Below are 13,985 nucleotides of genomic sequence, written 5' to 3' on the forward strand. Positions count from 1 at the left end.
ATTACAAAATTTTTAAATGTCATAGGGTCATCAAAAATATTGGTACAGTTATCATTCAAAGTGTGCTCCCTCATCTCCACCTTTTACATTCATTGTGTTTGTCAGCAAGTTTCTCCTAGAGTGTGAAGCAAAGATGGAGCTTGTAGGGCAAAGATAGTAGAAATAAAGAGGTAGATAAAGCTTTGTGCTTATCTGTTCTCGATGCTTTGAGAAGGAAAATTGATGAAGATGATGAATGAGAAAGGTGAAGATGAAGATATGGATGTGGCTTTGAGGGTGAATGGTGATAATGTTAATTCTTATCATTATTTGAGCCTCATTTTATTGACAAAATCAGTTCTTTTATAGCTTATAGTTTGCTTAAACCCCCAATTTTATATTACTTTTGTAAATACCTCTATTTTGGGCAACACTTATTAATTTATATCTCTAATTCCCTCTTTTTTATTCTATTTTGGTGACAAGAATACCTTATACCAAATTAGAGAGCTTGACAACCCAAAGAAGCAAGAAGAACATAAAAAAGGAAGTTTTGGAAGTTTAGATGCGCTAGACGCCACCTCCTTTCCATTAGGCGAGCTCATTTCAAAGAGCATGCATTGAGCAGCGTGTATGCCGATGTGACAAGTAAAGCCCTATATCTTCTTAAAACTCGAAGGAAGTTGGGTCTTTGGTGGTTTGGAGGTGCGACTTCATTGCAAGAACTCATGAAGGCTACTTAGGGCTTATGGTGTAAAGAATCGTTTAAAAAAAAAAAAAAAAAAAAAAAAAAAAAAAAATAGAAGACAAGGGAGGAAGCAACGAGCGCTGCCACAAGGGACAGCAAACGTTGCTTCCCCTTAAAAACAAAAGAAAGAAAAACAAGAAAGGAAAGAGAAGAAGAAGGGGAGAGAAGGGGAGGCAATTGGGAGAATAAAGAGTAGGGTCGGGATTCAGTTTTGGGAAGGGGATTCCTTGCTGCAAAACTGAGAGAAAGGTGAGGTGAGCTGCTGTTGAAGCTGCAAGGAGACTTTGGTGGTGCATTTGGAAGAGTTGAAGAGTTGCTGGAAGTTCTGGAGAGAAGAAGAGGAGAAATTTTGGGAGTTGGAAGTGATTCAAGGAGATCTTCAAGAGGTAAGGGGAGCTAGATCTTTTGTTTAATTGTTGTAATAGATTGTATTTGATGCAAATATGAGGATTTAGAGATGAAATTGGAGTTACTGGGTTTCTGGAAAACCAGATGTGATTCTGCAGAATTCTGCAGAAACACGTTCGTCCAAAAATGGGGTTCGACCATTTAGGGGTCGGCCAAATTATGAACGTTCGGTATTTTTCTGAACGTTCGCACCAAATTCAGAACGTTCGGTTTTTGTTCTGAACGTTCGTCCTCGTAGCTCGGTTTGCGCGTTCGTCCGAGTGTTCAGCGTTCGTCTTCGGCCTGTTGCTGAACGTTCGTCCAAAGAAGTGTTCGGCTTAAGCGTTCGTCCAAAGTGTTCCGTTTGAGCGTTCGGTTTGTAGGAGTTAGTTAGCGTTCGTCCTTGTTGAGTTTTAATGATATTAGGGTTCGGTCTTAGTAGATTTTGTTTCTGTATGTGTAAATAGTCAGCGTTCGGTCTTGTTCTGTTGAGCATTCGGTTGTAGTTTAAATTCTCATTTTGAGCGTTCGGTCTTGGTTTCAATCTGATTGTGAGCGTTCGGTCTTCATTCGATTTCCAATCTTAAACGTTCGTCCATATGGTGTTCGACCCTGTAGCGTTTAATCTCATAGCGTTCGGCCCAAGTACTAGATCTCAGCGTTCGGTCTAAGTTCTCTATTTCAGTGTTCGATCTTAAGTAGTATTCTTAAGATTTAATCTTGAACGTTCGGTTTTGATGTATTAGTGTGCGTTCGGTTTTAAATTCAGAATCCTTAATTTAGATCTGGAACGTTCGGTTGTAAATTGATATTCGTAAGGTTGGATCATGAACGTTCGGTCTTAGTGTACTAGAAATTGTAGCGTTCGTTCTTTTAGGATTCGGATTTAGCGTTCGTCCAATATGGTGTTCGATAAAATAGCGTTCGTCCTAAGTATCAATCCCAGCGTTCGACCTAATGGTGTGATCAGTGAAATAGCGTTCGGCCTGTTAGTAAATAGCGTTCGGCCTGATAGTATAGGGTTTGATATCGTCCGTTCAAATAGCGTTCGGCCTATTGATTGGTTATTAGCGTTCGTCCGATGTTTGGCAATTAGCGTTCGTCCATTTGGCAATTAGCGTTCGTCCGTGGTGTTCACTTAATAGCGTTCGTCCTGGGTGGTGAATAGTGCTCGTCCAAATAGTATTTTACAAATAAGTTGGATTCCGAGTTCCTTTGCTCTTGGGTTGAATTATGTGTACCAATGGTTGGAATATTGTCTGTGACGTGATTTATTTGAAATATGTGAATGTATGAAATATGTCAGGATTTGTTGTGTTAATATGGCGGTATCTGATTATTCATAATTGTGGTTAAGTTTGAGAGTAACAATATGATTCATGGACGTAATTCCATGATCCTCAAGGAGAGGATACATGGTGGTGTTTTGGGGGGTTGTATAGAATGATTACATGGTAGCTCAGTTTTGGGGGTCATCCTGAAACTCCAATGGTCTTTCTTCTCAGGTAGAGAGGATTGAACATGTGGTGAGGAGTAGCAGGAGGTCCTAGTCTTGGGTGCTTCCATATGACCCAAGGTGAGTGATAACGGATTAACCTCGTGATTGTGGCCGGGCGGGAGTGCCCAAAGTTTCACCAGGCGGGAGTGCCAGAGCGGGAGTGCTCAAGTTCCATAAAGCCACCACGAGTGCAAGACCCGCCATAGCTCGGTAATCATTCTAGTCCGGACGAGTCGGTCTATAAAGCAACGAGTCAGGGTATCAAGTAACAAGTCTTGTGATGTCAGTTTAACATGTTTGGATGAATGTTTACATGTCATGGGAGTGTGTGAAATATAAATGATTGCATGAATTAACTGAGCTGTATGTATAATATGCTTTTATATCTAGCTCACCCTTGCATTGTTTGTGTTGTGTGCTGTTTGGGTATGTTTCTTTGGCGATGATCATCCACTTGGATGGGAGCAGATGGTGGAGAGGAAACTTTGGGAGCAGCTCTTGAAGGAGACGGCAGTGCTGCAGCGTAGATTTACTAGTTTTTATTTCGTGAACTCGATTAATTACATTTGGTGTAATTTAAGTTTTAAATTTTCTGTAATTTCCATGGGAGATTCCAATAATCGTATTGTCAATTCCGCACTATTTATTAAGGATGACTGTAATCCTTAATTACTCTTGACTGCTTTCCTGTATTATGCATGATGACGTCCTTATTATATATGCATGATGTATATATTTGGGACGTTACATATGGGAACAATCTCTTCTTCCTCTTTGTGTTTCCTTCTTCTTTCATCTTCCATTTTGTAAGCTTGAGGTTCTCCATGGAAATGAAGAGAAACCCATCTTGTTAGGGATATTTTGTAGTCATTGAAATTTTGTGTACCTTGTAAATGCTTTCATTATATATATGCCTCTTCCTTTGAATGCTAGTTTCTTGTTTCTATGCTTAATGTTTGCTTGAATAAGGACGTTCTTAGTTCGATTTGTGGTTCATAGGGTTTTGGGAAGAATCTTGTGAAACCTAAACTTGAAATAAGAGATCTAGTGGAACTTGTATATAGGGATGAAACCTCACCCATTAATTATCTTAAACTCTATATTTTAATGTAAGTTTGTTCTTGAGCATAATCTATGTCACTCAAAGGGGAGACGTTAGCCTGGTACAAAACTCTTCCTCCTAACACGGTGGGTGCCAAAATGTTTCACTATGTAGGGCCGAGATATACACTTTCACAATTTAACCTAGTCTTTAATCTCCATTTAACTCTTTTACTTTCTTCCAACATGTCGTTCTTCTCCTTGCACAGTTCAAGTCCGAGTGGTGGGTACCTATTAAAGACACTCTAACACTCAAGTTAGTCTTAGGTTACCGATCATTTATAATAATCAAGTCTTAAATATTTAATAAATGCAATCACCTATCTCTTTATCTTACTTTTGTATTTATATGTTTCTAAGTGGACCTTTAATTAATGTAGGCCCAATCATGATTCAATATTATCTAAGTATGTTTTGACCTTGCTAATCGAGAAAGTTAATTTTTGGACCAATCAATGACCTTTGCTACCAACCATTCGATTAATCAAGTTGCGATGTGTTTCTAAAGTTGACTTCTCATGTTGTTGACCGATAATTGATGTGGATATATCTCGGTTATCGTGGGTATTTGTGACTGTCCAAGATGATGATGGGTAAATATGAATCGAAATGGTATCACGGAGGCTTAAGATAGTCTCAGGTGAATATCTCGGCCATAATACAATGGTATTTCTACCTTTTAATATTACTTTGAATGAGGCTCTCTAACATTATTGATTCTGGATTCAAAAAGGAAAATTGTGTTCTAGATTTATAACATCAAATTCAAGTATCGGGAAAAAGTGCATCATTGTTACAAATTCTTCCAGACCTCTTTTGTTACTGACTCTGCAAAGATTATCCACTCCTTCGACAATATTTGACATCCTTATCAAAATCTTCACTGCAAGTCGCTTTGATGATATACACTATTCAAATCCATATTTGTCTCAGAAAAGAGTTTATTTTCGGATTATGGAATAGAAAAAATTGAGATAAACTCTCAGAATTTACTTTGGTGTATTTTTCTCAACCTTACACTTACAGATTATACTATCAGGACTATATTTTTGTTTTTCGAATCATATAATTTGGAAGATTTATAAAATACTTTCTAAAAGTTTAATCTAAAACATGCAACCATTACATTCTTTTCTTCTTCTTTTTAATTATGGGGTTGATATAATAAAATAACGAGGGAACTTTTTCAAATTACAAGCGAACCAACCCTCTGTAGAACTGTAGCCAGTTTTTTCACACTTTTTTTTAAACTTAATTCACTTCACTCTTTACCTTTCTTTCTTATAATAAATTTCTTTTTCTTTTTCTTTTGTTTCTGTTTCTCTCTTACAGTGGGTGTAGCTAAAAAGTGATAACGTTCTAACAGAGAACAACAGGGAAAAGTCTATCTTATTTGATTTACTAGAGGAAAAGCATAGATAATATATGCTGCCAATTTTTATTTTATATTTTTATTTTATATTTTTATTTTAAAGAAGGGAAAGACAAGTTGGTTATATCGAACAAATTAGATTTTTCATGTAACATCCCAAAAATACAGTAAAACCATATAATAGAATTAATTACACTTAATGATAAACCAATTCAATTTTATAATAAATAAGAGCAAGGTTTTGGCTGATCGGCCTTACATGGCTTAACAAAAGTAAGCTGTACAAGGTAAAAGGTAAAACATGACCGAACGGCTTACAAAAGCTAAATTACCGAACGGTCAAATAACAAAAAGGAAAAGGAAGTGACCGAATGGTCACTTCATACAAAATTCTAACTACAACCGAACGTACTACTGTTCGGCCTTCACTTCCACATCTACTAAGTTCGCGTCCCCCAAAACTTCTTCTTCCAGCGTCTCTTCAAGTAGCGCGCTTCCATCTGCTCACATCCACACGGATGATCATTGCAAAACAAGACGGACGTACAAACGGACAACACAAGGAAACACAGGGTAAGCTTATGTAATTTAATTTAAGAAATAACATACGAATCATACATCAATACTCATGTAAAGATAACAATACAATTAAAACAAAGCCTACTACTAGATCGACCGTTCGGACTGTATGAAACTGTGTAGCTACGACGTTCGTGCACCCGGGTGATGTAGTAACTGGAATTCTCATCAGCTGCCACCCGAGGTTAGTCCTATCTGTCCAAAGTACCCCTAAGGACTAGGACCTCCTGCCGTTCCCACACATGACATACCCCCTCTACGTGAAGACGAGTATTCACGGAACATCAGGATGAATCGACAGCTTAACATTACCACAGTCATACTTTACCACATTTCAATATTCATCCAAGAGTTGTTCCTCCCCGGAACGCTCGTTCAAATCCAAAATCTCATATTCACCTTAAAAAAAACTCTTCTTCATTTATAACCTTTCACTTAGGTGCCATTTTTATCATTCTCTCAAAATATATATAATAACGAACGTTCCGCTCTCTTGAGAACGAACGAGGGAAACGAGACCGATAAAACCCCTCGTTCTAGAATGGAATAAGACCAAGAAAATTACTTTTAGATTTGAGAATGTCTCGAGTACAAAAATATACCATAAATAACGAACGTGATTTATGAAGGGAATCAGTTAAATGAACTGACTCTCGTGAATTCAATTCCATACTCACACAACAATTTAAGTACAGGGTTTAAGGCCGAATCAAATAAAGGTAGACTCGTCAGAATATTAAATGACCATAGGCCGGATCCGAATGAATATAGACACATCAAGACGTTAAAGAATCATATTTATAATAGTTCAATTACAGAAACCGAATGTCGGTTAATGACCGAACGTGGTAAAGAAAATGTTATTGAATTTGGACGAACGCTATTTCATCAATATAGATTATATAAGAAACGAATACGAGCGCTTGGTGTAAGACCGATCACTACTAGTACGAGCGCTAGGTGTAAGACCGAGCACTACTTAGTACGAGCGCTTGGTATAAGACCGAGCACTACTTAGTACGAGCGCTTGGTATAAGACCGAGCACTACTTAGTACGAGCGCTTGGTATAAGACTGAGCACTACGAACGACTAAGTTATACCAATATATATATATATATATATATATATATATATATATATATATATATATATTACTTTATCAAGGATATTCGGATACAACTATGCTTGGCCGAACGCTCAAACATAGTATTACCACACGAGGACGCTCGTCCTCAACTAGGGTCTCTCCAAATGAAAGAATCTCATTTTTACTATGTTTACCAAGAAAACCGAACGGTCAATGACCGTTCAGTGACGAACGTACTTTTTCATATGAGACTTTCATACCAGAATTATTTCTTTCCAACAATCATTTCTTAATATATATACTTTCATAACTTTATACATTCCTATCAGATTCAACTTTCATACTTCAAACAATTCATATCACATAAATCTCATATAACTCATACATCATACATAACTCAACCATATTTCATTTCCACTCATTAAATAAACGAACGTTCATGAAATCCATTCATATCAACTATCATGTCAGTATTCATACTTGATATATACATTCACCCATTCAGCAACATGCATTCATTTTCAACAAGCGTACAACAACATACAATTAAATTAGATAAGCTTCCCTTACCTCTTAAAGTGAACGCACGTCCTTCAGACTAAAACTCAGTTCGCAGAAATAAGATTTCTTCTACCCACAACGCTCAACCAAACTCTTCAAACTAAACAAATTTCAGAAAACCAAGATTGGTTCAGATAGGGTGACCGCGTGCAACCAAAGCTTGGCTTGCATGCTCATATGAACGAACAGCTAGAGACGAGAAACTTACCAGTTTCAGAATCCAGAATTGTTCGGTTTAAATAGAAGCTTGGGACGCCGGTGATGCTTCTGCGGTGCCTGAATGATGATCGGAGAAGAAGGGTGAGTTTTCTTAGAGAGAAGGTAGGGTTTCTAGTGAGAAGAAGGAGAAAATGAAAGATCAGATCTTTGGAAAGCTAAGGGTGCATGCAGAGAGGGTGGGAAGAAGGTTTCAGAAAAATCATTTTTCTTCCCACGTAAAACGAGCGTCCGCTCTCCTGCTGACACCTGCATTCCACTAACTGATTTCAGATCCTCGTTTCTTGACACCTGGCGTTAGCGCAGAGGGGTTTGGGTGCGTTTTAATTACTCTGACAGAGGGTTTTGGGTTTGATTTTCCGAGGTCTGAAATCCCATCTACATTTTATTTCTTCAAAATTCCCCAACATTTGAGTAAACAAAAATGCGAAACAACCCTATCATTTCTTCCCCCTTAATCAAGTTTCCCAATCAAAAGAAGTAATATTGAAAAAATATGGTTAACCTCCATTTCTTTCTATAAAAAAATTGGTATAAGGATATAAATTTGAAAGTAATATTTAAATTAGAAGTGCATAGAAATATTTTATTTTAATGTTTAGCAACTCATACAATATTAATAACAAAAGTAATCAAAAGATTGAAATGTTGAAATTATATTAATATATTATCTAGTCCTTTTATTTTAAGAAATTGTCAAATTTTGGAAACAATTATTAAAAATGTAAACTTTACCTTCACTTTGCTTTTTTCTCCAAAAATACTCAAATATACCCCGAAAGGATTTAGCAAACAAATCCTCTGCAATTATCATTTTCTTGAACACCTAAAAAAAATGTGCTGTGCAATTTACTTCAAAATCGAAATAAAAACAAAATAAATACAACACTTCGGTTTTACTGCTTTTTGGGCCTTCTTACCATATGCAAAGATACAGATGAGAACTGATTGCAAGCATGCAACTAACCAAATTATCAAACAATAATTGATGAATCGCATGAAACAGATGTGCATAGAAATTGATTATTATCAGATATACCAGGAAAATCCACATAGTGGTTGAACATAAACAAAGCTGAAAACAATAATAAACACCAAAACCAATAGTCTAGTCTAGGATCCCCAAATCCACCTTATTGTTGCAAATGAAGCGAAAGATGAGTTAGGCAGAAGCTGTCTTCTTTTGCTGGAAAATGACAGCATACACAGGAACTGCAACACCAATGCTGAAAGCAGAGAATACAGCAAGAGACATTTTCAACCCCCGGTGCTTCATCCTGTCCAAGTTGTACATGTGTTTTGCATGAATATAATAGGGCTCATCATGGCCATGTCCACCCCCCATCCTCTTCATGGGAGTTGAATGAAAACCTCTGCTCACTGTCAACATATTATTTTCCAGTAAGAACGCGGATCTCTGATGAAAACAGTGACTTTCCAAGAATCTAAATGGGTATTGATATGCAATTGTGTGTGTAAGGATATCAGTAAATGTTAAGGATTGTTAAATAACTAATTTCCAAGGATCTAAAAGGGTGTTTATATGCAACTTTCTACACACTTATCACAGTAAGTGGATCGACAAGCTTAAATATACAGCAATTTTCGATCATGTTAAAAAAGAAAACAGTATAGAAAATTCAAATGGCAACCTAATAAATATAACAAATTCAGGTAGCAACTGGAACAAGAAACAGTGGGCGCTAAACATCCAACATATATTTTAAGGGTAGATCTGGATAGAGAAGGCCTTTGTTTGGGAGTTTTTGGAGATAAGAGGAAGTAATTGAAGAATCATCATTTAATTTTAACCAAGACTTCTGCATTATGCATTGACTCGAAAGTTCGTACGTAATCAATCACAAATAATTTAACAAAGGAAAGGAAAGTTACTCTTAAATACTCCATCCCCTTTTCTTCTCTCTTCTTCCCTTCCATTTGTTTTATATTCCTTCTCTTACGAACTCTCAAACGTTCAATAAACTAAATGCCCAATAAATACAATAGTGGATTTGGAACTTAAAACCTGATTATAAATGTGAGTTTAACAGGACAAAACATTTATACAAAAGCCTCAGGTACGTACAGAAAAGTTGAAAATTTGATTTTACAGCAATTAACAAGAAAAAGAAAAGCTTAAGCATTCCCAACAGTCTTTCCTGCAAAGAAATCCTACAGACAAGATTTAATTGCCTCCCTTCATTTAATAACATTTCTTTCAAAAGGCAACACTTCCATACTATCAACAACCAATTGAATTTGTAACTATAAATTAAACTCATATCTGAATTCATCCAACAGTATACATTTTGCAGCCAAAAGAGGAGAGGGACGACAATCTATTGCATGGAGCTCAACATTAGAGGGGTCTATGTAGGGTAGAAGTATGCACTATGCAGCCATACCTCCCACATGCAGAAGAACAACTAAACAAAGAAAAAACAGCAAACATGCAACAAAAACCAAAACTCCTTCTACCTCAACAAACATCACCCTTTCCAAGCAGTACAAAAGGACACATTATCAGATACAAGAAGTCCTTTGGTTCTAGGTTTACATGGTCTCATCTCTATCCAGCTCCCTTGTTTGAAGCATTACTATTTCGCCATTTAACGTGATCAACACCAATCATTCTCCACTTGAAATTCACCAAGCTAAACCTCCTCTAATCTCAAGGAACACAGCCAGAAAAGTGATAGTCGCAAACCTGCACTGCCTCTTGGTCCAGTTTTCAACATTCAACTAGAAAACATCCATCAACTAAGGTCACTGCCAACACCTCTCCCCTCAAACTCCACAATCAATATAAACGAACACAGCGCGAATTGCACATCAATCCAGCCCTACACTTTCTCCTCTCACTGATTGCGTTCATCCCCAAAGTATGTATGTCACCACTCACAGTTTCCTATAAAACTTATTAAATTTATGAAAAAAAAAAAAAAAAAAAAAACAATCTTCAACACATCGTGACCTGCAAATCAACCATTTCTTTTCTATTATGAAATAAAAACCCTAACAATAAAAAAAAACACCTCATCGTCACAGAATCCTCGGCATCCTTAACCGAATTCATCATATAACAACCATAAAGAACCTCATCGTAAAAGCAAAAACGAATTGCATTAAGATTTGCAAATTACAAATCACAAAAATATTATCGAAAGGGAGGATTTGACCTGAGGTGGAGATGGAAGATTCAGAAGAAGCGATGAGTTTTGCGGCGGATCTGAGTGCGTTGTTGAAGGCCATTGGTAACGCAGATTGGATTCGAAAGCCACGCGCTCGAAATTTTATAGGTTTCCTACACGCTCGCCTTTGCGTTCAGTCTCGTCTTTGCTTTACGCACGCCGTTAGGCTCTACTCTTCTGAAAACCCTTCCTTGTTTTGCTTCTTTGTTTCGATTTGAGTTTAATTTAACCCATTTTTTTATTGGGCTCTGTTAGTGGTTATTGGTTAAGCTAAGTAAATTAAAATTTAAGACAAACAAATTCGAAAACAAAAGTTCAAGAGACGTTTGAAAAGAACAAAAAAAGGAGAGATTACCATTTTTTTATTAATAAAAAATTAATATCAATGGCCTGTGTCTTTCGGCCTCTAAATAATTTAACAAGAGGATTGATTCTCTTACAAAAAGAAAATACAATTTTTTAATGTAGTTATATATTGTTTAAACTCGTTTGATTTTGATAAAAAAAAACTTTACATTACATAAATATATAGATGATATCTGACTTTTTAAAATTGGACGATAATATATCCGTTATATTATTTTTTTCATATTGGTTTTATTGTCTATCTTGTTTAAAATTATCAAAATATTTTTAGTTTGATAGATAATTTAAAAAAATTATTTATTTTTATCTTTAATATTTAATTGTGATATCTTATAAAATGATTTAACAGTATCGATAATTTTATTTAAAATAGAAAATTGTGATATTTTAATATTAAAAGATTTAGCGTGTGTTCGCTTTTACCGATTTTAATGTAGACAGCGATTACCGAAGACGGAATTGAGTGTGACGTTGTGTTCGCTTTCACCGATTTGCGACGATGGAATTGAGTGAATTTGCGGTAAGTGATTTTAGTATCACTCGCATATATGAGATGATTTGCGATGATTGTAAAACAAATGTCATGTTTACCCTTAGTAGATTTGATAATACCAGCAGAGGCAGCAGAGAAAAATAAGATATTCTATTCTTACATGTGATAATCGATTCCAGGCAGAGTTAATATATAATAATGTACGTTAATCTGAGACATTGCTTCGTACATCACGAATGTACTGTGGCTGAAGATGGGCAAGGAAAGCTTGAAGCAGGAAGAGCCATTGAAGATGGAGAAGCAAAGGTTGAAGATGAAGTTCAGTATTCAGTTCAAAACGTTGTATCCGGTTCCATTTCTCAGAACAAAAATAACGAATGCAGTGTATTCGGTTACGGGAGTGCGTATTCGGTTACGCTGCAAAGTTATAGGAATGCTGGGTGGTGTATTCGGTTCTTAGAAGGTTATATTCGGTTCCGGGTTATTGGGTGAGTGTGGTGTAGACCTGGATTCGGTTACAGGTTGCGTTATTGTGCTCCACCAAGCTTGAAGGCGTGACAGATTTTTTCAACCTCTCTGGACTGAAAATATTTTTCGCGGTAAAAAAGAATACATCGTTCTCACAGCGCTGCATCAACTTCTTCTCCCGCTCAAACTATTGAGAGTGTAGCGCAATGCGGAGGTTCTTTAGAGAGAGTGTTGAGGTTCGTGGAAATAAATGTGGACGTGATCACGGAACGGGATAAGGAATTGAGGGAGAGAACGGGGAGCACTACGGTGTCGAAGATCTTCTTTGATGAAAAGGTGATAGGAAGGCTGGTGGAGCTCAACGCACTTCGGAAGGACGACAACAAGGAGTTGGAGAGACAATTGAAATACGCAGAAGGAGAGGGGTCGACAACTCCAATGTACGGGTTCGATGAAACGGCGGAGGAAGTAGTGAAGGAAGAAGCAGCCGAGGATACTTTGAAGGTAGTTAACGTTTTGAGGCTGAGTGATGGAAGCTACTTCCAGCTGGATTCACGCAAGGAGGAGTTCCAAACCAGAGTAGAACAACCATGGAAATAGGTGCAGCGGAAAATGGAAAATAGTGAAGTGTTTGAAGTGTTTAAAGGTGAAGTGAAGAGTGTGGTTGAGGCCTCACAACTCAGAAGGCATTCCTACAGAGGAAGGAAGCTAGAGGAATGGTGGAGAAGTAGAAAATCAAGAGTGACTCAAGAGCAATAGGGCTGTAAATTAATTTCTGCAGCATTTCACTAAGCTCAAAAGTGAGAAAATACAAAGGGAAGACCCTCTTATTTATAGGTGAAGAAGGGCCTCAATTCTGAGCTAAATTCCCTCCAAAATTCAAAATACAAAACGAGCTTGAAGGCCAAGTCAGCTGGGTCACGGGAAGCATGCTGGGTCACATGGACAGTGCTGCCAAAACGTGCTTCAAGCTGCTCTGCTGGGGCTGGAGCCCCCCTGTCTGAGGGGGCTGGAGCGCACGTGAGCCAGGAAGTCCATTTGGTGCATCTGAGTTGGTGCCCCCCTGGCTGAGGGCGCTGGAGCGGCCCTGGTGCTGATCCCTTGAAGTGTTTTTCCCAAATTTGATTAGTTGACCATGGCTCTTGCTTTTAAGGTCTCAAAAGATAAAACTTGCTTATCACCCCAAATAAAAGGAACATCCTTCTTGACCAACTCATTCAAAGGAGCAGCTAGAGTAGAGAAGTCTTTTACAAATCTTCTATAAAAGCTGGCTAATCCATGGAAACTTCTCACCTCTCCTACTGTCTTAGGGGTTGGCCATTCTTGTATGGCCTTGATCTTCTCAAGATCAACATGTACACCCTCCTTTCCAACTTTGAATCCAAGGAATATTACACTTTCTTGACAAAAAGTACATTTATTAAAGTTGGCAAAGAGATGATGTTCTCTAAGAAGAAGCAAGACCTTTCTGACATGGCTAAGATGCTCTTGAAAACCTTGACTATAGATTAAGATATCATCAAAGTAGACCACTACAAACCTTCCTATACATTCCCTAAGAACATGGTTCATTAATCTCATGAATGTACTAGGAGCATTGGTTAAGCCAAAGGGCATGACTAACCATTCATACAAACCAAACTTGGTCTTGAAAGCAGTCTTTCATTCATTACCTTCTTTAATTCTTATTTGATGATATCCTCTTTTGAGATCAATTTTGGTGAAAATGTTTGCTCCATGTAATTCATCTAACATGTCATCTAATCTGGGAATGGGGTGCCTATATTTAACAGTTATGTTGTTGATGGCCCTACAATCTGTACACATTCTCCAAGATCCATTCTTCTTAGGAACCAACAACACAGGCACAACACAAGGACTTAGGCTTTTCTGGATCCACCCTTTGTTCAATAATTCATTAACTTGTTTCTCTATCTC

At 37.3% G+C, this 13,985-nt stretch overlaps 1 protein-coding gene and 1 long non-coding RNA gene across 2 annotated transcripts; both read right to left on the reverse strand.

The window, feature by feature from the left end:
• Positions 1–5,324: 5,324 nt before the first annotated feature.
• LOC128195958 (uncharacterized) lies at positions 5,325–7,983 on the reverse strand. The gene is made up of 3 exons (XR_008247917.1): positions 7,522–7,983; positions 7,323–7,413; positions 5,325–5,585 (listed from the first exon to the last, which is right to left on the reverse strand). It is a non-coding gene; the product is annotated as an uncharacterized LOC128195958 (long non-coding RNA).
• Positions 7,984–8,492: 509 nt separating this feature from the next.
• LOC108324198 (uncharacterized) lies at positions 8,493–10,937 on the reverse strand. The gene is made up of 2 exons (XM_017557060.2): positions 10,709–10,937; positions 8,493–8,909 (listed from the first exon to the last, which is right to left on the reverse strand). Exons 1-2 carry the CDS (start codon positions 10,779–10,781, stop codon positions 8,692–8,694), a joined length of 291 nt encoding a protein of 96 aa, XP_017412549.1. The 5' UTR covers positions 10,782–10,937; the 3' UTR covers positions 8,493–8,691.
• Between the last annotated feature and the right edge of the window lie 3,048 nt (positions 10,938–13,985).

Source organism: Vigna angularis, chromosome 3 (genome assembly GCF_016808095.1).
Source record: "Vigna angularis cultivar LongXiaoDou No.4 chromosome 3, ASM1680809v1, whole genome shotgun sequence".
NCBI classification, from domain to species: domain Eukaryota; kingdom Viridiplantae; phylum Streptophyta; class Magnoliopsida; order Fabales; family Fabaceae; genus Vigna; species Vigna angularis.